Source organism: Melanerpes formicivorus, unplaced genomic scaffold, assembly GCF_026170545.1.
Source record: "Melanerpes formicivorus ecotype bairdi unplaced genomic scaffold, bMelFor1.0.p_v2 SCAF_38, whole genome shotgun sequence".
Classification (NCBI taxonomy): Eukaryota; Metazoa; Chordata; class Aves; order Piciformes; family Picidae; genus Melanerpes; species Melanerpes formicivorus.
In genome coordinates this window covers 6,001,144-6,026,317 of record NW_027142390.1, presented here as the reverse complement: position 1 = coordinate 6,026,317, position 25,174 = coordinate 6,001,144, and the positions used below count along the sequence as shown (strand labels likewise).

Genomic DNA, 25,174 nt, shown 5'->3' with positions numbered 1-25,174 from the left:
AAACTACAGCACAGGAGGTTCCACCTCAACATAAAGAGGAACTTCTTCACTGTGAGGGTCAGAGAGCACTGGAACAGGCTGCCCAGAGAGGTTGTGGAGTTTCCTTCTCTGGAGACTTTCAAGACCCATCTGGATGCATTCCTGTGCTGGATTCTATGGTCTTGCTCTGGCAGGGGGATTGGTCTTGGCAATCTCCTGAAGTCCCTTCCAACCCCCAACATCCTGTGATCCTGTGAAGTGGTCAAGCTGATAAACAAGGCATGCTGTTTAATACAAAGTCAAAATACACGTTGGGAAAATGTTAAACTCTAATCAAACTGCAGACTTCTTTGAAGTCTACCACCTTGTCTGCACTAGACTTTTGAAGTGTCTTGGGATTTGTTAGCTAATGTATTCACACTTCATGCATCTTCTACTCCTTAGGCTTGACAAGGCCTCAGAAGCAATCCTTTTAGATTAGCTTTGAAGCATCCTGTCAGCATATCATGCAAGAGCTTATATTGCCCTTGCTTTATGCTGTGACCTGCAAGTTTGATGAGGCTTCAGCCTCCGCTACCAAGAGGGATATTCATGATACAAGGTGACTTAAGTATCCTTTGGCGCACTGGCTGTCAAACACGTTGAAGTAAAAGGTGGGTTTGCAGGTACTCCCTCAAATAACACTCAGATTAAAGGCTAAAGGGAAACAAATTGATAGAATGTACTTCAAACAGCATTTATTACAAAGGTGCATAGAGTTTATGCCATCTCTTTTGGATACGTAGGTTTAAACTACAAACAACATACAAAACTAGGTTACAGTACATAAAAATCAATGGTTATCTAGTAAAATCAGTACAACAGAATATTCTACTGTCTTTAAGGTCACAAGACACCTCTGAAAACAAAGGCACTTACAGAATTAAACAAAACAAGAAAACTGAACATGCTCTTTCAACACTGAAGTTTGAATTCCACCCCCACCGCACTGGGGGTAACTGGTTTGGTGTGAAGGCAAAGTGATTACTTGGGCTGACACAGCAGCAACGCTTCAACTAAAAAGCTTATGGATCAGCTTCTCCATCTTTTGTAACACTACATAGCTTTTCTAGAATGAACTCTAAAAAAAACACACAAAACCACCAAGTGCCAATGGGTTGCAGGGCAACAACTACAGCAAAATTTGGTCCTGCACCTTATTGTTAATGATGATTGGTACACTAACAATATGGAAAGATCATAATTGGAGCAGTTAATCAGAAGGGAGGGAAGTGGACCATTTTCTTTCAATGAGCTTTATAACTGAAGTAGCTAAACTACTGCTCAAGTAGTTCTAGATTCATGATCCACCTCTTCACTTTATATAGTTTTCATAACCACTTGCTCACTGAAAGGTGTAAAATTTCCAGGCTCCTTAACCCTATCCCTCATCTCTCACCACTCCACACACAGGGGTGTTCAGGGCAATTTATTTGGTCTGTAAAACATCTACACCAAAACTTCAGAGATTTAGGCACCTCTGTTATTGTTGCCACTTCACTTTCCTACTACCTTTTTCTTAGGATGAGGGCAGATGACTGAGCCAACAACATCTCAGGAAAGCGCAGATTCTCCTTTCATAGAGCCAAACACAACCCTGCCAGCGCTGCCATGAACTGCACATGTTGTCATGTCAGATGGAGGAAAGGAAGAGTGGTGCAGAGTAACAACCTCATGAACACTAGAACATGGTACCTGTCCTCAGAGGTGGAGCACTGGCCAGGCTCCACCCAGGCAGCTGCCCAACAAATGGGCTGGAATAGTCTCTGCTCTCCTTTTCTGTCAATAAATGTATAGGGGTAGGATCTACAGCAAGGGCATTATTTCTGCCATTACTCAGTGCCCTCCCACACACACAAAAACTCCACACTTCTAGAAGAACACCTCATCCTCCATACAGGATGACTATTTTTGGTTGCTCTCACATAACTGCTAGCAGTGTCATGAAGCATTGCCCAGTTTCTCAGATGACAAGGCAGGAAGGAGGAGTGACATACAGATACAGGGTGTGCATGCTCTGAGAGTGTCTCCTGGCACCATTTCCTGCTACTAACTTTGACACTCTTACAGAGGGGGCAGAGGTTGGCATGAATCTGAATGATGAAAACTTCCTACAACTTTCTTCTGAAATGTCCTGAAGACTCTCTTGTAAAAGCAATTGGAATAACCCAGAAATAAACTCAAAACTCAGGAAGAGAAATAAGGCTGCCTTTGACAGCAGCAGTTCCAATCCATCACTATGAAGTAAAACAATGCCACCACCACTGTTTTCAAACAGTCACTACACCCCAAAGGGGGAACTGGAGCACAAATGGCTTCATGGCCTCTCTGAAAGAAGTCAAGTCAATGTATAGGATATGTCAGAATTGCTTGGTGAGCGATGCCTTGGTGATAGCTACAACAGGCTGCACAATTTGGTGCTCCTCAGCAGAGCTGTATTTCAATGGTAGAAAAGACAGCATTGGAGAGGGAACTAAAATAAAATTAGAAGGTGTAGAGAGCCCAAAGCTTTGCTAACACTGGTAGTCATGAGGATGGTCTCAAGGTGTTTCATGACTGCAAGCATCACCTTCCTAAGAACACATTGCCTCCATGTGTCCAAATCCTGCCTTTCCCTGCCTTCTTCTCTGCTCAGCTTTATGGAAACACTGAAGACTAAAACAAGGTTTCATCTCTACTGCCTGGTGGGGTTGATTTCTTATCCCCCCTGCATACTATTATTCAAAAGCAGATTGAGTTTGTGCAAATCTCACTCCTAGGTTCCTGCCACCTACAGTTTCCTCCAGAGACAGGCAGCAAACAACCCCAAACATTTAAACACCACCATCTATTTCTGACATCCCATCTCTCCTGCAAACCAAATTCCTTCCCTGTGATGAGGCAGGACTGGCAGGTACTTCTGTTTAACATTAAGATTAAGGTGCTGGGTTTATTTCCCAACTCACTAACAACACATGACTTCAGTAAACTTGTCCAGAACTACTTGGTCCACAAATACCTTGTCCAACCATTTTATGGAGAACTCTCAGGTTTCCACCTTTTGATCTATTTGTTCTGCTAAGTGGCAGAGAGTTTGGTTTGCTGTTCAATTTCTAGTTATAAATTAAAATGGCCTGAGGAGATGCTCAATGAAGGCACAAGTTTAATAAAAAACCAAAATGAGTACTAAACCAAACCAAACAAATCACCAGAATTATAAAATAACCAAATCCAAACCCTAAAACCCCAGGGAAGAGCACAAGGAAGTTATCAACTCATGCTACTCAGCACAGAAAAATGCAACTACTCCAAAGACAGCTAAATATGGTTTGCTCTGCCCCTTACTGAAGGCAAATGTGTTTCAAAAAAAGGAAGTTTCCCTTTGGAATGGTCAATGAAATGTATCACACAGTCTCTCACCTAACCACAGCAGCAGGCAGAACACACACAACACAGATCAGGTAGATTTTGACAGAGACTAAGGTGTTCATGTTTTAATACTGTGCAAAAGATTGCTGCAGCTTTGGGTGTTTCAGAATGCTCAGATTAGAGCATTCCTTTCACAATTATTGCACAGCAAATGTTCTTGTGGTTCTGGTTGGGGGTTTTTTTCCCCCCCCGGAGTACTCTTTCTGCATGCTTTCCTCATTGTATACAGAGCAAAAAAAAAGATCTCTCTTTGTATTTGCTTGAGGTATAAATTCAGCAACTTCTGCAAGAAAAAGAAAGACTCCTTCCTCATACTCAGAACATTACAGAAGAAAAGAGAATGGATTAACTTCAACTTAGACAAAAGATTGCTGTCTTCCAGAGAAGTCTACTAGAGTTGCATTGTGTAAACAGCACAAATTATACTTAAAACATGGAGAAGCACAGTGGATCTTTTCAATAGGTGGGCTTCTGAGGATCCATGTAAGCAGGGTTGTAAGGGGGCTGGCTGACTGGGTAAGGTGCTCCAGCACCAGCTGCAAAAACAAAACAAGAAAACACAGGTTGGTAAAATCTACAGTCTGAATGAAGTCTGTAGCTAGAATGGCAACTTCCATTTTGAGCACAGAGTTAAGAGGTTCAACTTAGTATGCACCTTTGCTGGACCTGAGAACAGTCTGTGCTAACCCAGAAAGCATCTGCATTTCCAAAGTAAGATCACAAAAACCTTTGTTCTTGTGGTTGGAGTGCGGGTTTTTTGATGCTTAAGTGTACATGGCTACTATGGCAGCCACAGGCACATGGTTAGCACTCAGGGAATGACATAGTCTAAAATAATACAACCAAACAAGAACAGCTTGGATGCAAAAAAGCAGTCAGGGGAAGTCAGAGATGCACAAGCAACAGGGTATCAGAGTAGAACTAAGGTTGGAAGAGCCCTCGAGGATCATCGAGTCCAACCTGTCACCACAGACCTCAGATATATCTGATAGTATGCAGAAAAATGAACATAAAGCACCAGACAAAAGAAAGAGGATTCCTCCAGGAGAAAGGTTTTCTTGGTAAATGTCACAGAGTTCATAAAAAACTTAAAGGGGGGAAAAAAAATAAGTATCTCCCCACTCCTGAGCACAATGAGTTTGACTTGCAGACTAGAGGTGCATGACTCAGAAGACAGCTTTATTTTCTTGTAGCCTGAGACAAGCTGCTCTCAAATGGCATCTTCATTTTTAGGAGTGTCAAATAGCACAGGTTAGTTCAAATAATGCAGCACCTGACCAGATGCCTGGAGGGTGTGTGTGGTTATCTCTGGCTGACCTGTTAAAGTGAGTGGCTTTAGCTCCTGTGTGACTCAGCAGGCATTTGCTCCCTTGCCTGTGACCTAAGTAAGAGGCTGCCCTTTGATCAATAGACAAGAGCAATAAAGTAAAGGGCTCTCAGGTTGAGGCATTCTCAGCTGGCAACATGGTAAGTGTTCTATGATTTCCCAAGAAGGAATAAAACTATTTGAAGAACTAATAAACTGACAACAGTTTGAGAAGCCAAAGGACCAGTTTATTGGGTCCATCAAATAACAAAGTCAAAGTCACTCTGGGCTAATCCCATACAATTCTTCAGAGTTTACAACAGTAACATAAAGTCAAGAGGCCAGCCAAGTCTGTGTCTTTACATGCAGGCTGGCTTGCACCAATGGGTCATGTGCAACTTCTGACTGGCTTACAAACGCCTGAGACTGTGAGCAGCCACTCGATATCCAAGTTGTCACAAAAGAGCTATTTGCTAAGGGCACTGTCTACTATTCAAGATCTTTATTGATGATCTGGATGAGGGGATTGAGTCACTCATCAGTAAATTTGCAGATGACACCAAGTCAGGAGCAAGTGTTGATCTGTGAGAGGGCAGGAGGGCTCTGCAGAGGGACCTTGACCAGCTGGACAGATGGGCAGAGTCCAACATGATGTCATTTAACAAGTCCAAGTGACCAAAGTGCAGCACCTGACACAACAGCCCCATGCAGTGCTACAGGCTGGGGACAGAGGGGCTGGAGAGCGGCCAAACAGAAAGGGACCTGGGGGTACTGGTAGATAGTAGGCTGAACATGAGTCAGCAGCATGCCTAGGTGGCCAGGAAAGCCAATGACATTCTGGCCTGTATCAGGAATAGTGTGGCCAGCAGGAGCAGGGAAGTCATTGTGCCCCTGTACTCAGCACTACTTAGGCCACACCTTGAGTACTGTGTCCAGTTTTGGGCCTCTCAATTTAAGGACATTGAGACACTTGAACATGTCCAGAGAAGGGCAACAAGGCTGGGGAGAGGCCTTGAGCACAGCCCTGTGAAGAGAGGCTGAGGGAGCTGGAGTTGCTTAGCCTGGAGAAGAGGAGGCTTAGGGGAAACCTTATTGCTGTCTACAGCTACCTGAAGGGTGGCTACAGCCAGGAAGGGGTTGGGCTCTTCTCCCAAGCAACCAACACCAGAACAAGAGGACACAGTCTCAAGCTGCACCAGGGGAAGTTTAGGCTGGAGGTGAGGAGAAAGTTCTTAGGCATTGGAATGGGCTGCCCAGGCAGGTGGTGGAGTCACCATCCCTGGAGGTGCTGAAGAGAGGACTGGACATGGCACTTGGTGCCATGGTTTAGGAGTCATGAGGTGTTGGGTGACAGGTTGGACTTGATGATCTCTGAGGTCTTTTCCAACCTTATTGATTCTATGATTCTATTCAGGACTAAGCTTTGCTTGTTAGTTAACAGGATGAACAGAGTGGTTTGTAAGAGGGCTTGAAGGTCCTAGGACAAGACAACAGCCTAGTTTTGGCCTCTCTGAACAGCCAGGGAGCAACTGTTCAGAGAATGGCTATCACCAGCAGAAGTGGATGTTAGTAACAACAAAACTACATGAAAACAATGTTGTGGCAGAAAGAAAAAAAGATTCTGCTACTTTTAACTGCTAGTTATTAAGCAAACTTATATGAAGTTGATCAGAGACTCCAGAAACATTCCAGACAAGCTACTAGAAAATGTCACCAGTGTACAGACTGAAAAGTGTAGTGAATACTAACTTAGAGCATGCAGGAACACCCAACTAATCACTATACCAGATGTTAATTTGACTCTCATTTTAACATGAAATTCCAACTGAATTAGTGAAACATTCTACTGGATCCACTGACAGTCCCACTTATCACCAAACTTTGCTACACAGCTCCAGCTACCTCTCCTCTGGCAATGCTTAACATAGAAATGGTGATGGAGAAACTTCAGCATGGGTGAATTACAGCATCCACCCTAACTTGGTAAATGTCAGAGAAAAGAATACAACATTGCCCCCAAAGCAACTGCCTCTAGCTATTCAGGAGATGAAGAAACACTTGGGCTTGCCTTACCTGCCATGGTTTCATGATAAGCTGGAGGTCCCGCTGGCTGCATGGGGTAAGGGGGAGGGTACTGTGTGGGGTATGGCGCTGCTGGCATCCCGGGTTGTGGCTGGATAGACACAGGCTGATAACCTTGATATGGAGCTACTGGATAGGTGGGTGCCACCCCCTGCTGTTGGGGATAGGGAGCATGAACCACTGTAGTGGCAGTTGTGGCAGTCACAACAGCTGCAAGCAAGCAAAAGGAATATGGTTAGTGCTGGTGGCTCTAGAGATCCCCTGGGAGAGCCAGAAACAGTGATGTGAAAAAAGCATTCCCTCTTAAGATCAGTTTCTCTCTCCAAACTCTGGGTCACTTCACTTTGAGTTCCACGAAAGCCTTCAAAATGTAGGCCTCTAAATACCCTTCCATTGATCTCAGTGGTAATGAGAACCTCCACACACTGGGACAGCAGCCAACTTATCTCCTTGTTTCTCAACCACAAAGAGCACAGGATTCTGGGTTTTTTCCCTTGGCCTCTTCAGAAACAAGGAACTCAACCCTGCAACCACATTATCATTTGTTATGAGACTAATAAAAATGCTCCTTTTAAAATGTCATTCACTTTTATAGATGAAGGTGATAGAGATCTCCTTTATTAGGTACAGAGCTTCCTACCGCCATGGCCCACATGGTTTTCCTTTTGTATGGAATCCAGACACTGGTACACCCATGAACTGGTACTCCCTCTGAACAGCAGTCAGAGATGCAAATACACACCAAGACAGTGATTTTCCTAGGAGCAGATGTTGGAACATAAGTTCTTGGAATGAGGAAGTACTAACACTTTATGGCAACAGTTTCATTTTTGCACCTCCTTCCCTTTATGCTACAATTATAGCCTTTGCTCAAGATTGCACTGTTGCAATCCTGGGCCTTTGGTGTATTCACATTAAGGAGTATTTAAAATGTCATCCTAGCTCCTGCTTATCCCTAGGGGTCTTGCTTACCCCTAAGCTAGACAAATAGCCCCTAACCCCCTCAACCCAAATCCACATATTGAGGGAACAGAGAAAGAAACCTAAGTGCTTAGAAAAACATCTCTCCGCGACTTCACATTCTGAAGCAGCTTAAATGCTTCATCTTCTTACTTTTAAGTACTGCAACTTCTGCAGCAGAGAGACAAGGTAAGGTTATTTTCCCCTTGCATAGGAACACCATCTTCTGGGAGGGGGGAAGTCTTGTTGAGAGATGGGAAACAGAATAGCTGGCCAGGTACTTACGCCGTGGTCTTCGACATGCTTTATACAAGCAGCAGCAGGAGCAGGTGAGGCACAGGATAATAGTGATGATAATCACGGCACAAACAGTCACTCCAATGGCAATCAGAGTTCCAAAACTGATAAAGAGACACCACCAGAGGTAGTAAGAGACTTTCACACAAATTCATCCTACAATCATAGAATGCACTGGGTTGGAAGAGATCTCTAGAGCTCATCTAGTCCAACCCCCCTGCAGGGACATCCCCCCAGTCAGGTTGCTCAGAGACCCATCAAGCTTGACCAGGAATGTCTCCAGGGGTGGAGCCTCCACCACCTCCTTGGGCAGCCTGTTTCAAGCCTTCCACCACCCTCAAAGTAAAGAGCTTTGTTCTAATGTCCAATCCAAATCTACCTTTCCCTAGTTGAAAACCACTGCCCCTTGTCCTAGTGCTACAGGCCTTTGTAAACAGTCCCTTCCCAGCTTGCCCTCACGTGGAAGAAAAAGGTGCTCTATAAAGCATCCAGTGCCCAATGACAATTCCCTTTTAGGTCTCACTTCACATGATTGGTTTCCTACAGTCTGAAATCAATGAAGCCCACCTGCCCTAGAAGCCAAATCGGAGGCATTTTTATTTGTTATAAAATGCACCATACATCAGTTTGGGGAACAATTGCAGGAAGTCAGTTTTAACAAGCAACAAGCTCTAAAACAGCCAGAAGAGAGCTGGGTTTATATCCATCCTGGTTTTGCTTCCTCATAGAGATTTTGACTACAGAACTTTCCAAGGTTGTTTTTTTTTTTTCCTGCTCAGCTCCTGTTAACAGCTTTAAACAATGACACATCTCCAAAACCTCCAGCAGTTCTCACTTGGCTACCAAACAGCCACTGAATGTGAAAAACTGAGTGTCAGTAACACTGAAAGATTAAGTCACTGCAAAACACCCTGCCCCCCAGCCTAAATTCAGAAGTCTTCACCTCAGTCATTTAGAATAGAATGAAATAAACCAGGTTGGAAGAGACCTTGGAGATCATCAAGTCCAACCTATTACCCAACACCACCTAATCAACTAAACCATGCAACCAAGCACCCTATCCAGTCTCCTCCTAAACACCTCCAGGGATGGTGACTCCACCACCTCCCCGGGCAGCCCATTCCAATGGGCAATCACTCTGTGTAGAATTTCTTCCTAACCTCCAGCCTAAACCTCCCCTGGCACAGACTGTGTCCTCTTGTTCTGGTGCTGGTTGCCTGGGAGAAGAGACCAGCCCCCACCTGGCTACAACTTAACCCTCACTAAGCTGAACACTGAACTTAAGCACAGAACATCGATTTAAAATGCCTTCCCCCCACCCCCTCCTTCTAAGAGAGCTACCCTCATTTCCCCTACCCCCTTCTGTTTCTGCAACAAGTAGAAGAAAAAACTTGGGTCAAATCTTTCAAGAATGCAAGCAACCATTTTATCTTACTGTATCTAACATGTGCACTTAACATGACACCATGGATTTACTCCTTGATTATCATACCTAACACCATGAATTGCCCATCACGACTGCACCTAAGCCTCTGCATGTGAAACAGGACGCAGGAACTGCTGAAGCCTCCTGATGTTACAGAAGGCATCTGAGAAATATGGTCAAGAAAGCAACCAGATGATTGCAGAATGTAAGGAGGTATGCATGCTTTGTCACTGCTCTTTGCACCTTCTGCAGGGTGTTTGTGCAGACTGCACAAGGAAGCACACTCCTAATCATGCTGCTTTCCAGCACTACCCCCGTCCTCACTGCTGTTAATTTGATTTCAGCACAGCCCACAAGACAACTCATTGCCATCCAAAAATCCCATTTCTTGCAAGCCTGGTATAAAAAAAGGAAGCCACAAACAGAATTTGAAGGGAAGGGGGCAGTGGTGGAAAAAAGATAAACGTGCACAATGATACCACATCCTGAAACACTGGCTGCCTCCTGCTCATGAGGGCAACAACAAACATCTATCATGTCAATATGGAAACACAAGCTGAACCCCTGTGTATGTGGAAATGGATGAGATGTGAGAGTGCCTTGTAGAATTCAGATTATTCATGCAGGCTTCTCACTACACACAAATTCATAAATACACTTGAAAAAGAGAAGTGTGCACTTGGGAAAGGAAGAGAAGGAGATTCATGCGTTAGACAACCATCTTGATTGCAGTGTTTGCAAGAAACAGCATAAATGCCTGTGACCAACTATGGACATGAAACATGCTTGATCCCAAATGTTACCTCCAATTACTGCTACTTGTGGAGTGCCAAGGGCATTTTCCTTGCTCTTGTTCCTACTTGTCTATCAATGCTGACAAAGCTCCTACTAAGGAAGCTGACATTTCCCTTATACACAATCATTACCAAGCAACATTATCACAGACAACAAAGGAAAAGTCTAAGTTCTTCCTTTGGGCTTCCCCCCCCCCCCCCCCCCCCCCCCCCCCCCCCCGCCCAGTAAAAAAGGAGGGGAGGGAAAATTGCTACTAAACTATGCCAAGGAAAGAAATTGTGTCAAGGGAAGGGATTAGGCCTGACAAGGAAACTAGAACTCTTCACTTCTGCAATGAGCCTCTTTGAACTTTAGCAAGGCTGGGCAAAAGTCAAACCAACCTAAGAAGTGGAGAAAAAGTGAAGAAATGCCTACTCATCATAAATCATAGAATCAACCAGGTTGGAAGAGACCTCCAAGATCATCCAGTCCAACCTATCACTCACCCTATCCAATCAAGCAGACCATGGCACTAAGTGCCTCATCCACTCTTTTCTTGAAGATCTCCAGGGATGGTGACTCCACCACCTCCCTGGGCAGCACATTCCAATGGCAAATCACTCCCTCTGTGAAGAACTTCTTCCTAATATCCAGCCTGAACCTCCCCTGGTTCAGCTTGAGACTCTGTGCTCTTGTTCTGTTGCTGGTTGCCTGGGAGAACAGACTGACCCCCACCTGGCTACAACCTCCCTTCAAGTAGTTGTAGAGAGCAATAAGGTCTCCCCTGAGCCTCCTCTTCTCCAGGCTAAACCACCCCAGCTCCCTCAGCCTCTCCTCACAGGGCTTGTGTTCCAGCCCCCTCACCAGTTTCATTGCCTTTTTCTGGATGTTGCAGTACTTCAACATCTCTCTTGAATTGAGAGGCCTGGAACTGGACACAGTACTCAAGGTGTGGCCTGACCAGTGCTGAGTACAGGGGAAGAATAACCTCCCTTGTCCTACTGGCCACACTACTCCTCATACAGGCCAGGATGCCATTGGCTCTCCTGGGCACACTGCTGGTTCATTTTCAGCCTACTATCTACCAGCACCCCCAGGTCCCTTTCTGCCTGGCTGCTCTCCAGCCACTCTGTCCCCAGCCTGTAGTGCTGTCTGGGGTCGTTGTGGCCAAAGTGTAGAACCCTGCACTTAGCCTGGTTAAATCTCATCCCACTGGCCTCTGCCCACATATCCAGCCTGTCAAAGTTGCTCTGCAGGGTCCTCCTACCCTCCAACAGATCAACATCTGCTCCTAACTTGGTGTCATTTGCAAAGCTACTGATGGACTCAATGCCCTCATCCAGTCATCAATAAGGATATTGAACAGGAGCAGGCCCAGCACTGATCCCTGGGGGACACCACTAGTGCCTGGCTGCCAGCCACTCTCTGGGCCCAGCCCTCCAGCCAATTCTTGACCCATTTCAGAGTGAATCTGTCCAAGCCAGCTTTGCCAGGAGTTTGTTGTGGCAGACAGCATCAAAGGCTGAAGTCCAGGTAGACTACATCCACAGCCTGCCCCACATTCACTAGGCAGGTAACCTGCTCATAAAAGGAGATCAGGTTGGTCAGGCAGGACCTGCTCCTCCTAAGTTCCTGCTGGCTGGGCCTGATCCCTTGGCCATCCTGTAGGTGCTGTGTGATTGCACTCAAGATGACCTGTTCCATAACAACCTTGCCTGGCACTGAGGTCAGGCTGACAGGTCTGTAATTTCCCAGTTCCTCCTTCCAGCCCTTCTTGTGGATGGGCACCACAATGGCCAGCTTCCAGTCACCTGGGACCTCTCCAGTGAGCCAGGACTGTTGATAAATGACGGAGAGTGGCTTGGCCAGCTCATCTGCCACCTCTCTCAGCACCACAGCAGGGAAGTGGCAGGAAGCCCTTATCAGAAGTGAATTTGGTTGTGACAGATAAGAGAGTGCATCTGTATAAGAGTGCATCTGCAGCCAGGCTTGCCACCACCACCAGATAAACTTTGGGCAGCTAGAACCTTGGGCTCCTTTTGCTTATTTATAATAGCAAGTTTTCTGCTCACTGCAGCAGGTAGCTCATTGTATATTTACTCTCTTGTTAGGAAAGTGACAAAAGCAAAACTCAGGGGGGAAAAAACCCAAACAACAACAAACCACTATATCCCTATTTCCACTCAGCTGTTAGAGACACTCTGTGCATACTAATTATGTCTGTGCTCAAATGCCCTGACCACAGCATGGTGACTCTTGGCATACACCTTTTGAAGAGCTAAATGCAGAGCTATATTTAAAGTACAGGTCTGTCAGGTGTACAGCCCTCACAGCACAGTTCTTTGTCTGTGCAAATGCTGTGATTCAGTTCTACCTGCTCAAACACTGCCATTACTACAGACCACAACCATGAGCCCTCAGAAACAGCCCAGGGAGTGAAACATTAAACAGCAGGTAGCTCTTCCCAGAGTCTGCCAGGAAGAATACACAAATGGATTATTGTAGGCATTTTTATCCCCTGCTTGACATCAGGAGCACCATTTTCCTGCCAGTGCTTGAGAGCTCATGCAGACTAATGTCTTGCAACAACAGGAGGTAGCCTGACACTTAGGGACAATGAAGCAGTGTGTGCTATCAGCATCAACACTGTTTTGAAGAGGGCTGTTAAAATATTGTTGTTTTCTAACAGTTTGCCAATAAGCAAACCTAGCAATACTCTTTTGCAAGATCTGAATGGTCAGACACTACTTTCTTTTACTGCCCAAAAAATACTACCCTGAGCACTTCTTCCTGAACATTCAGCAACATCCCACTAGTAAAACTGACAAAAAAATCCCACAACTAAAACTACTGGAAAAAAGTGCAGGAAGGCCAACAGTACAAGATGTTAAGCCAGGCCAGAATGGTGCTCAGCACACTTTATTCAGTGAACTGTCTAAGCCTCAAGAAATGGGTTTGATGGGTGGACCACTAGATGGATAAGGAACTGGCTTGATGGCCGCACCCAAGGAGTGGCTGTCAATGGCTCCATGTCCCAGTGGAGGCCAGGGACAAGCAGAGTCCCTCAGGGATCAGTCCTGGGACCAGGCTTGTTCAACATCTTTGTGGGTGACATGGACAGTGGCATTGAGTGCACCCTCAGCAAGTTTGCTGATGACACCAAGCTGTGTGGTGCAGCAGACAGGCTGGAGGGAAGGGAGGCCATCCAGAGGGACCTTGACAGGCTGGAGAGGTGGGCACAAGCCAACCTCAGGAGGCTCAGCAAGACCAAATGCAGGGTCCTGCAGCTGGGTCAAGGCAATCCCAGGCACAAATACAGGCTGGGCAGTAACTGGCTGGAAAGCAGCCCAGAGGATAGAGACTTGGGGGTGCTGGTGGAAGAGAAGCTCAACAGGAGCTCTCAGTGTGCACTTGCAGCCCAGAAAGGCAAGCAGATCCTGGGCTGCACCAGGAGAAGTGTGGCCAGCAGGTCAAGGGAGGTGATCCTCCCCCTCTACTCAGCTCTGGTGAGACCCCACCTGGAGTACTGCCTCCAGTTCTGGAGCCCCTATTACAAGAGAGATATGGACATGCTGGAAGGTGTCCAGAGAAGGGCCACGAGGAGGAGCAGAGGGCTGGAGCACCTCTCCTATGAGGACAGACTGAAGGAGTTGGGGCTGTTCAGTCTGGAGAAGAGAAGGCTCCCAGGTGACCTAATTGTGGCCTTCCAGTATCTGAAGGGGGCCTACAAGAAGGCTGGGGAAGGACTTCTCAGGATCTCAGGTAGTGATAGGACTAGGGGGAATGGAATGAAGCTGGAGGTGGGGAGATTCAGGCTGGATGTGAGGAGGAAGTTCTTCACCATGAGAGTAGTAAAGCCCTGGAATGGGTTGTCCAGGGAGGTGGTTGAGGCCCCATCCCTGGAGGTGTTTTTAAGCCCAGGCTGGCTGAGGCTCTGGCCAGCCTGTTCTAGTGTGGGGTGTCCCTGCCCATGGCAGGGGGGTTGGAATTAGATGATCCTTGTGGTCCCTTCCAACCCTGACTGATATATGATACTACTACGATAAAATGTTCTAGATGCTACATAAAGACTCTCCTGCAGTTGTCCCTCCAGAAAGCCTATCCTCCTTTGACCAAAACTATTGCCTCATTTAATTGCTCTCACTTGATGAACCTCTCTAAAGGAACTCTGAACATACCTTTTCTTCCTGAATAATCTCACATTAAATTATAACTTCATGACCAACTATTAGCTTTATAGCAAAGCTGAAGGAGGAGGAAAAGGAGAGACATAAGAGAATGTGGCTTCAAGGATTTTTTTTTCCCACTGAATGGTTAACCAAGCAAATAAAAAAAACCCAAACAAACAAAACCCAACCCCCCTGACTTCTGCAAACACACGTCAGAGTGCAGAAGTCAGGGTGGCCACAGCACCAAAGCAGAAGGCTCTGCTGACGTCAGTTTGAGCACAGCTTTCCAGACTCCTGCATTATGTATACCATAGTCTCTAAATAAAGCACACACTGCTATAAGTAGCCTGAGTTTATTCACTGACATTTCCTGCTTCTCCCTTTTCACAGAAAAGCTGACTTGTGCCAATAGTTTAATAGAAAACAAAGTCAAGCCTAATAGCAGTTTTACTGCAGCAACCACAAACTGCTACTTAAAGAAATCCACAGGAAAGTAAATATAAAGAAAGCCTCCTTGACCTTTCCAACCAGCCCCTTTCCCCTACCCTTGCCCTACTCCTACCCCTCTTCTCTCACCTTTGCAAAGCACCAACTTGGGATATGTAAAAGAACACACCTCAGACACTCACTTTACCTCCAAAATCATCCAATTATTCAAAAGTGTGTCCACAGAAAGGCAGTTAAGTGACTAGTGCCAGTTTTACCCATTTTGGTACCAAATGAGGCACAATGGGCCTATTAAAACAGGACAATCAAGCCCAGGATCTAAATAGTACTGTTTACAGAAGTTAACCTCCATCTTAAACACTGACCAGCACAGTGTGAAATGCTTTGAGTGTATTTAAGGCCTTTTAGAATACCCAAGTTTCAATGCCAGCAATACATTGGCTCCATGTCCCAGTGGAGGCCAGGGACAAGCAGAGTCCCTCAGGGATCAGTCCTGGGACCTGTCTTGTTCAACATCTTTGTGGGTGACATGGACAGTGGCATTCAGTGCACCCTCAGCAAGTTTGCTGATGACACCAAGCTGTGTGGTGCAGCAGACACGCTGGAGGGAAGGGAGGCCATCCAGAGGGACCTTGACAGGCTGGAGAGGTGGGCACAAGCCAGCCTCAGGAGGCACAGCAAGACCAAAATGCAGGGTCCTGCATCTGGGTCGAGGCAATCCCAGGCACAAATCCAGGCTGGGCAGTGACTGGCTGGAAAGCAGCCCTGAGGAGAGAGACTTGGGGCTGCTGGTGGACAAAAAGCTCAACATGAGCTCTCAGTGTGCACTTGCAGCCTGCAAAGCCAATCAGACCCTGGGCTGCACCAGGAGAAGTGTGGCCAGCAGGTCAAGGGAGGTGATCCTCCCCCTCTACTCAGCCCTGGTGAGACCCCACCTGGAGTACTGCCTCCAGTTCTGGAGCCCCTATTACAAGAGGGATTTGGAGGTGCTGGAACGTGTCCAGAGAAGGGCCACGAGGAGGAGCAGAGGGCTGGAGCACCTCTCCTGTGAGGACAGACTGAAGGAGTTGGGGCTGTTCAGTCTGCAGAAGAGAAGGCTCCCAGGTGACCTCATTGTGGCCTTCCAGTATCTGAAGGGGGCCTACAGGAAGGCTGGGGAAGGACTGCTCAGGATCTCAGGTAGTGCTAGGACTAGGGGGAATGGAATGAAGCTGGAGGTGGGGAGATTCAGGCTGGATGTGAGGAGGAAGTTCTTCACCATGAGAGTAGTAAAGCCCTGGAATGGGTTGTCCAGGGAGGTGGTTGGGGCCCCATCCCTGGAGGTGTTTAAGCCCAGGTTGGATGAGGCTCTGGCCAGCCTGATCTAGTGTGGGGTGTCCCTGCCCATGGCAGGGGGGTTGGAACTAGATGATCCTTGTGGTCCCTTCCAACCCTGACTGATACTATGAAACCTCTATAATGGTTTGCATCACTGATGTTGGTGACATTTTCTAAGCCCTGCCAGAGAGGAAGTTTCACTTAGCTGTGCATTCATGACTACAGGACACACTGCAAATTTTGCCTGCAAAAAACCAAGAGATCCCAGATGAACAACAAGGAGACCACCTAGATGTGAAAAATTAGTTTCAGCAGCCTATTTGTTTTGCAGGTTTTAACCTGCCTCCAGGATTTGTTCCACCCTACGAGAAACATGTTGGCAGAGGCCTTTTCAAAAGCTGGGCTGCTTTGAAACCAAACATTTACAAACAGTGAGTTGTGGCTGTTAACACAGGGTGGTCTGGGCTCAGACCTCAGAAGATCATTTAGCCCATTCCTAAAAGTCTACAAAAAAATAGGAGTATACTCATCTTGCTCTCTGCTGCTCCAGAAAAGGACAGTTGCCAGCAATGTGTTAGAATGGTCTACACTATGACTCCTGACTGGGGTGTAGGACATGACCCAACAAGTCCCCAGTCTACCTCTAAAGCTTAGCAGGAAAACAAAGGATAAACTTCTTAAAGAAAAAGCAGTATGACTTCCCAGGAGTCTTTCAGAAGAATTATTTTCTTTTCAGCTTTACAAACACCACACTTCCTCAGTTTAGTATTTTGGCATGAATATTAAAAGCATAAGAACCACTTTGCCAGAGACTCAAAAAATGACATTTACTCTTACAAAGCAAGCCAACTCCCCTCAGGTTTAACACTCACAGGAAAACAGTAGCATGTCTTTAGCACTGAACAGACTAGCAAGCCTATTTCAAGCATGGCTGGATTTTGGGCCACAGGAACTTCAGCACATGCAGACAATCAAAACAGACAACACAGAGTTCAGCTTCATGGCTGCTGACTGCTTCAAGCCACCTTACCCAGGGGCCACCTCCCCAAAATAAGATCTCTACATGGAATCATAGACAATCACAGAATGCTTTGATGGGAAAGGTGCAAGGTCATCTAGTCAAACTTTCCCCTTCAATGAGCAGGAACACCTTCAACTAGATCATGTTGCTCAAAGCCCTGTCCAACATGACCCAGAACCTTCCCAGGGACAGAGTTTCTGCCACCTGGCTCAGTAACCTGTGCCATTGTCTCACCACCCTTATTGTGAAAAAAAAAAAGTCTTCCTTCTCTCTAGTATAAATCTCTTTCTTTTAGTTTATGACCATCACCACTTGTCACAACAGGACAAAGTCCCCAACTTTGTGTCCTTTAACAACTGAAAGGCCACAAGAAATTTTTCCCAGAGCCTCCTCTTCTCCAGGCTGAACAACCCCAACTCTGTCTGTCCTTCCTCAAAGCAGAGGAGCTGCAGCCCTCTGAACATTTTTGTGGGCTCCTCTGGACTTGCTCCAACAGGCTCATGTTCTTCCTGTGCTGAAGGCTCCACAGCTGGACAAAGTAATCCAGGTGAGGTCTCACAAGAGCAGAGTAGAACAGCAGAATCACCTCCCTCACCCTGCTAGCCACATGATCAAGAAATGAGGCTCCAGTGATTCCTGAGGTGGGTAACAGGTAGCTTAAGACTCAAGAGTGAATTGTGTGGTTTCAAGAATTGTGAAATCTTCTGATGATTTCAGACTGGCATGTTTAAGTCACTGCTAAGTCATTTTAGAAACTACTCAGTGCAGTGGAGCAGGGACTGGAACTGTGAGGTATGCCTTGGGCTATCCAATAAACCTTAACTCAAGTTAGCACTTGAGCATCCCTCCTAGGATCCTGCCCACGTGCAGTTCCTTAACATGAAGAAAATAGTTTCAGCCAATTTTGGCTAAACCATCAGCATGGTATCAGCTCAAGTCATCACTAACTGTCACCTCCTCAACTGCCCTAGCATAGACACAGATTAACTGCCACTGAAAAGCACTACAACTTACCACAATTTTCCATAGTTCTGAGTACCCCCCAAAAGAAGAAGAGTTCATAGCAGAAGGCCTCCAAAACAATCCCTGGGGCACCTCTTTACCTACAGACTGAATAACCCTGAGGTACACTCCCACTATCAGCAGCTGAGCCCAGCCCAGTGACCCCCCAGCATCAGCCAAGGCAGCTCCAGTGGGAGAACCAATACTAACGCAACAAGGCCATGGTAAGCCAACAAGCCTTGCAGCTGCAAAGGTGTTAAAGAATGCAAGTCTCTTCACAGAAAATTCACTCAGTGTGTACTGAATGGGTCCTTTTCCTCTTTGTCCAAGTAGAAAGCCAATGTAGGTTACTTTAAGCCCCAAATAATAAACTTTAATTTCATACAGAAAGGCCTACTGGAAGTAAAGCTAACTACTACTTTTTTTTTCCTTCCAAAGACACAAGCTTCAAGTTTTTCAAGTAGCAAGTTTAGCACAAGTTCTTAAACAGCCTACAAGAGAAGGTGAGAGGGAGGGAACTTCCTGGAGTCTGTGGTTTTACCCAGACATCCGACACCCAGATCCAACAGGTTATTACAGAAGATGTATACAAGCATCTCTCCTTGGTCTATAAACAGATCACTTGCACTAAATGTGTCTATTTACACAAATCCCTTTGTAATGCATACTAAACCCTACAGTTTTCCAGGGAAGCTACCCAGGAAATCCCTATTGTACACTTTCTAGACAGTTGAGAATAATTGCTATAGGTAACAGGTACATTACAAACACACCCAGAACAAAGGGAAAGTCAGAGCTGCATACAGATCGACTAAAAGTCTTCATCAACAGTGTAAGAACTAACACTACAGCTTCATGCAGGTTACAAGACCATTTCAGACAAGTCCACTGGACTCTCAGCATAAAACCTGTCCTTCAAACACTACAAAGGATTTGCTTCTACAGACATTAAACAACATACAGTGCAACTTTAGTGGCAAAAAGAAGAACGCAGAGTGATTACAGGCACAGACATTTAAAGCAAACAAAGTAGTCCTACTGTTAGGATGCCAGTTCAACAATGGAGGATGTTATCCTACAACTACCTGAAGGGTGGTTGTAGCCAGGAAGGGGTTGATCTCTTCTCCCAGGCAACCAGCACCAGAACAAAGGGACACAGTCTCAAGCTGCACCAGGGGAGGTTTAGACTCGAGGTGAGGAGAAAGTTCTTCACTGAGAGAGTCATTTGTCATTGGAATGTGCTGCCCAGGGAGGTGGTGGAGTCCCCATCCCTGGAGGTGTTCAAGAGGAGATTGGACGTGGCACTTGGTGCCATGGTCTAGTCATGAGGTCTGTGGTGATAGGTTGGACTCGATGATCCTCGAGGTCTCTTCCAACCTTAGTTTTACTGTGATCTCCCATCCTAGTTAAAACTCGGGATCAATATAAAGGCAATGAGAAGGATTTCTCCAAAATGGTTAACTGAAAAAAAAAGTTAAAAATAACTAACTACCATCAAAACTTTTCCCCCACCCTAAACAACTGCAATGCCAACAGTTTGCTACTGCTGATAGCACAGTAATTCTAAAGGCAGATTTAAATCGACTAATTAGAGAATAACTTGGTTACAGAAAAGTAAAACCAAACAATTCTGACAAACTGCAACCCCGCATAAGAGTTGCCAAACACACTGAAATGCAATCAAAGGAAGTTTAGACTGGGTCACACCCACCAGCCTTGCTTACCATATAAAGCCACCCCTCAGATGAAACAAGCCTTTTTCTTTCCCCACACTACTCACGCACCGTCACACATATAAAAGCTAGAAACACTTTGGTCAGGTAGGAGCAAAGATTAAATTAGATTAATTAATTCTCCTATACTACTGAGAACTACTGGCATGCTGCCTCACCTTCCTCCTCTTCAGAAGCATTACTCACCCAGCACAATGGGGATCACCAAGGAAAATCTAACACTGCACAAATAAGAACAGCCCTCTGCAGTTAAGGCCACATCTGGCTGACCACTACTTGTCTTAAAACGATTCATCAGTAATGAGACATTCACAAAAGGAGTCACAGAAGTGACTTTGATGACTGATCCCTTCCATAGCATAAAAAAAAAGGCCAAAAAAGAGAGAAGTTTTCATGTTTACCTCCCAGTAGAGCTGAGAGCCAGAGATCATGCTAATAAACAGAGGAATAGCACATTAAAACATGGTATCAAACAGTTGAAATAAAAGCTATCAAAAGAACAACCTCTGCACAATTGCTGATTTCCTGAAATGAAACTAACTTATTCATTTCACAGAAGACCTTAACCACTGCAGCTCCAAATGACTAGGCAATTTAAAGGCAAGGCAGTTGGAACTAGATGATCCTTGAGGTCACTTCCTAACCCTAATTCTATGATTCTCCTCCTCCCGTTATACTTCTACAACACAACCTAAGGCAAATACATCTGGCTACACCTCAGGCCATGGCTATTTTATGGCTGCATATGAAACGGCAGATTTGGAGCTAGCTTGGGAACTCAAGTGTTCATGCTTCCACAGATGCTATTAAGTAACAATCAGGGTCTTTTAACCACATAGTGAAGGAAAAGATGCTGTTTCTTGGGCTACCAGAGTCTTCTCTGCAGGGTCTCCCTTACCCTACCTGTGGCTGCTTTGACAAACTCTTTCCAGAGTTAACCGGCACGTTAAAAATGTGTGTGCAGTTAAGGAGTGCAGCAAAGCCCCCAGAGTTAGCAGGTACATGCAGTCAGCAAAGTACACACCTAGAGGAGTGAACCCCTGAATACAATCCAAGTGATTAATCTTCCCGTGTCTCTGCACATTTAGGCCAGGCTGCCTTGCTTTTTGCCATGACACAGCCTTCTGCAGTTAGAAGAGCATGCTAACCCAACCACACACACCTGCCTCTTGAGCCAGAACAGCCTTTTTTTCAATCACTTCTTTCATCTCGGTTTCAGAGTAAACGAACCTGCACAAGCATTAAGTCTGAAGCAGGCAGCTGAGAAACCATTAAAGGCAACTCACAACTGTTTTGTGTCAGGTTTAAGTAGCTTCCTCACTGAGGGTACAAGGAACACAGACCCAAATGCTCAGTAATGCAAGTTCTGATTACCAACTGTGCCAGCTTTTACTTACTTTTCAGGCTAGCAGAAAGCATAGAAATGTTTGGCTGTGGGTTGTGGTGGGGTTTTTTGGTGTGTTTTTGTTTGTTTTAATATAGCTTCAAATCTCAATTGTTTCTAGACAAGAAGCTTACATTCCTGGGGGAGATTTAAGCCCATGACTGAACATAAGCCTCACAGAGCAGGCTCTGTATGCAATTTAACTCATTACAGAAAATATGAAGGCTCTGTACTGGAAAAGTAATCCTCCACTTATGAAACAGACTGCTTCCATTTCTACAAGTTCTTTTCCAATTAATAATTGAAAGCTATTTTCTTGTCAATGGTAACCTATTACAGATTGCTGGAGCATCCAAGCACGCCACAAAGTGTAAACTGAAGTCCCTGGTAGGGGTAAGGGAGAAGAAATGAGGTATACTTTAATATCACAGGATTGTTTTTAACTTATCTATGGAGAAGACTTGTATTTGTAAAAAAATAATTCCAAATTGAGAGACAGCAAATTCAGATAATCACATCTGCCACAGTCAAACTTCCTGGCTTTGCCAACTGGGCTCGTACCAAACTGCTGCAGTTTCTGCATCTCAGGCAGAGCCACACGGGGTTTCCCCATTTCACAGGGGAACAAAGTCACAAGAAAACACATCCATCAGCCCATGACAAAACTCCAACGAGTGCATCCTCAGTCTGACAAGGCTGCTCTGTCTCTGCCAGCTGAAGCTCCCCAGACTGTCATTTCTCCCTCCCTCATCACATAAGGATGAGCAGCCTTGTCTCAAGCATTCCTGTATCTGCTAGACAACCTGCTGTAACTTCAAGGCAGAAATTAATTCAGAAGGAGTCTGATTAACTGTGTACAAAGACACTTGAAAGTTCTGTTTCCATTCAGGAAGACTGATAGTTGCTTCAACTACATTATTTACTTCTCCAGCTCTGATACAGATGTTCCGAATTGCTCCACCTCCTTAAACACGCAAATACTTCCCAATTAGTTGAACTGTGGATGTGAGTCATCGAATTTCCTCTTCCAGTAAGGGTCACTATAGGAAAATTGGCACACCGAGGCTAAATAACCATGTTACCACTGCAGATGATGGCAGCTTTGGTTCCAGTGAATCAGTGCTCTGCTTTCTGCACACTTCACTAAAACAGTAATACTAGAGGCTGCAAAATGAGACGGGAAGAACAACTACATTAACTTCACAACTCACAATCCATCTTTGAAACCAGAGCACAGCAGGGAAATTTTCAGTAATCAAAAGAAGAAAAACCAAACACACAAACAAACCAACAAACAACAGTGGAATGCCTTCTAGTAGCAAAGCCCTTGGCACAGTGCATTCACACCAGCAGTAAAGACTCACTGTGCATGGTCACCTCACACGTTAAAGAAAATATGTTGGCAAGTTTAATCACACAAAACCAGTGCCTACACTCTGACCTAAAAGCTTCAAATGATCTTTAAGGATTGATCAACAATGGAAAAAGCTTGGATGGAAGTTAACACTTTTCTATGTTTCCCAACATTTGCTTCCAAACGTAGTGTTTTGGGAAGAGAATGCTCTCAAGTACTTGAAAGGACATTATGAAGACATTCCAAGTGAATGAGATGTATTGTCTTTAAAATGTCCAAAAGATTATAAGACATCAACTGCTTAAACTGTGAACTGCACTTAATAGGGTCACCCAAAGTGCCGTGTATCCCTGCCTCAGCAGCACTTGACAATCAAGCACTGAAATATTAGCATTAAAGAGTGCTAATAAAAATAAGCTACTAAAAAACTGCTGCTTTGTTTGCACTTCTGCAAGAAGACCTCACAAATAACACAAAGGAGGAAAAAAAAACAGGCAAAAGCACAAACTAAAAACGCCTCAGCTAGACAAGAAAAGAAAGAACATATACACCACCACTCATCCTTCCACAGATTCAGAGCATAAGCGTGGCAAGTTTGCCAAGCAGGGAAAAGTGATGCTCCAACTCATTCAGCCCAGTGGCAAGTCCACATGCACTTTGTGACAAGCCCTCAGAAAGGAGAAATCCTCTTTAAAAGCCAAGATTTGTGACCAATGTGCCAGAGTGGTAACTTGATCTAGGAACAGGCAGATCCAGGAATGAGGAACTAAATGCTTTCTGATACTTAACGTCAGGAAACCATACCTCCCACTTCGGAAGGGCAGTGTCAAAGGTAGAATTTGCAAATCTTGAGAAAGAACAGACACTAAAGGAAGCTGTCACCTCTTCTCGGATTATAAACTCTTCAAAGACTATGCTCATGTTGCTGGAGATAACAGTGAGTTATCTCCACTCACATCAGAGCTCCTCTCACGTAGCAAAGTAAACACAGTCATCAAGAAACAATGCAAAACTTGTCTTTCAAAAGAAATCAGCAAGGGACGAGAGGGTGGAGTACACCTAGCAGGCAAAAAAACCAGCGATAACTCTTGCAGGAATACATCTGACAACAAAACAACCTAAAGCCTCTAATAGCACACAAAAGCCTGTCCTAAGTCTGTAGTGAAACAGACACCTACTTGATGCGCCAGTGACTGACATCACAGGAGTTCCTACTCACTTGCATTCCCCCACGTTGAAACATTCTAAATAGGACACCCAGTCATTAGTCACTTCAGAAAGTTCTGGGAATTGCCTTTTTTTCCCCCCTTACTCTGGAGTTCCATCCATGTGGTTTATCAATGGTGATATTTTGGTGAAGAATTGCTACCTTTCTATTAAAATGGCCTGACCAGAAGGCGAGTTTGATATTACCTCTAAGCCTTTTCAAGAACACATACACTTTTGAATGCTGTAATGTAACCCAAAGGAAAAAGGGCAATCACCAATGACCCATTTTCTCAAGGTGAGACATGATTCTCTTTTTAGACATCCCATAACTGAAAACAAAGATAATTAAAGCCACTTAGCTGCTACTTCCTAAATGTTTCCTGTCATTTACAAACACTCCTTTGTGGACTGGGGGCCTAAGTTCCTTTAGCAGCTGTGAAGGCTTTTGTAATTTTGTTTGGTTTACTTGTTTTAAGAATACATACTTCTAATTTTCTGTGCTTTTTACAAACTGCACTTGTTGACATCGAAATAATTTATGAATTCTTCATACTTAACCTTTCTTATTGCAGCAGATTCAGTATCTCTGCAGCTGCAAAGATGCACAAGGGTTTTTCCAGTCTTTTAACTAAAAATGCATCAAGAGTGAACGCTAATTGCGAGATGAGGCTCACACTACACGGGAGCCACGTGAAAATACAGAAGACAGCTCCCTCAAGCCTAGTAGAGAAGAAGGGATATCCCTCCTCATAAATATGTTACATCAATCCTTTTTGTGTAGAAAACTATTGCATCGAAAGAGACCAAGGACCCAACAGTGGTGACCTTATCACTCTCTACAACAACCTAATAGGAGGCCGGATCCAGATGGGGCTTGGCACAAGCCATAGGACAAGAAAAAATGGCCTCAGGTAGTGCCTAGTGCGAGGTTTAAATTGGATACAAGTGTTATAAACGACTGATTAAATTGAATATAGTTTTAGTTTGAAAAGAGCAATTTTAAAGCAATAAGAGACATGCAAAACAGCGCTGGGTGCTAAAATGTGCGACAATGACTTTCTGACTACCCTTTAAATATTCTACCCTTAATACATATGCATATAAAGGTGGGTTTATTTAAATTAGTTTGCCCTTCTGGTGGTCTTTCAATGATGTAATCCTCTCATCAGCACAGCCGGTGGGTTGTGTGCTAAGTCCTCGTGATTGTGTCTTTTTAGTTCTGTTGTTACAATCAACGTCTTCCCCATAGGTTCTGTTGATTCTCTCA

The 25,174-nt window shown here is 45.0% G+C and overlaps 1 protein-coding gene across 1 annotated transcript in view; it reads right to left on the bottom strand.

Moving 5' to 3' along the window:
* Nucleotides 1-701: 701 nt before the first annotated feature.
* Nucleotides 702-25,174, bottom strand: part of SHISA5 (shisa family member 5) — a 30,434-nt gene continuing 5,961 nt past the window's right edge. Inside the window, exons 4-6 of the mRNA XM_068158047.1 lie at nucleotides 8,060-8,175; nucleotides 6,806-7,024; nucleotides 702-3,962 (exon numbers count right to left, since the gene is read on the bottom strand). Coding sequence (XP_068014148.1) covers nucleotides 3,883-3,962; nucleotides 6,806-7,024; nucleotides 8,060-8,175 — 415 coding nt within the window. The 3' untranslated portion in view covers nucleotides 702-3,882. The remainder of the gene's footprint in view (nucleotides 3,963-6,805; nucleotides 7,025-8,059; nucleotides 8,176-25,174) is intronic.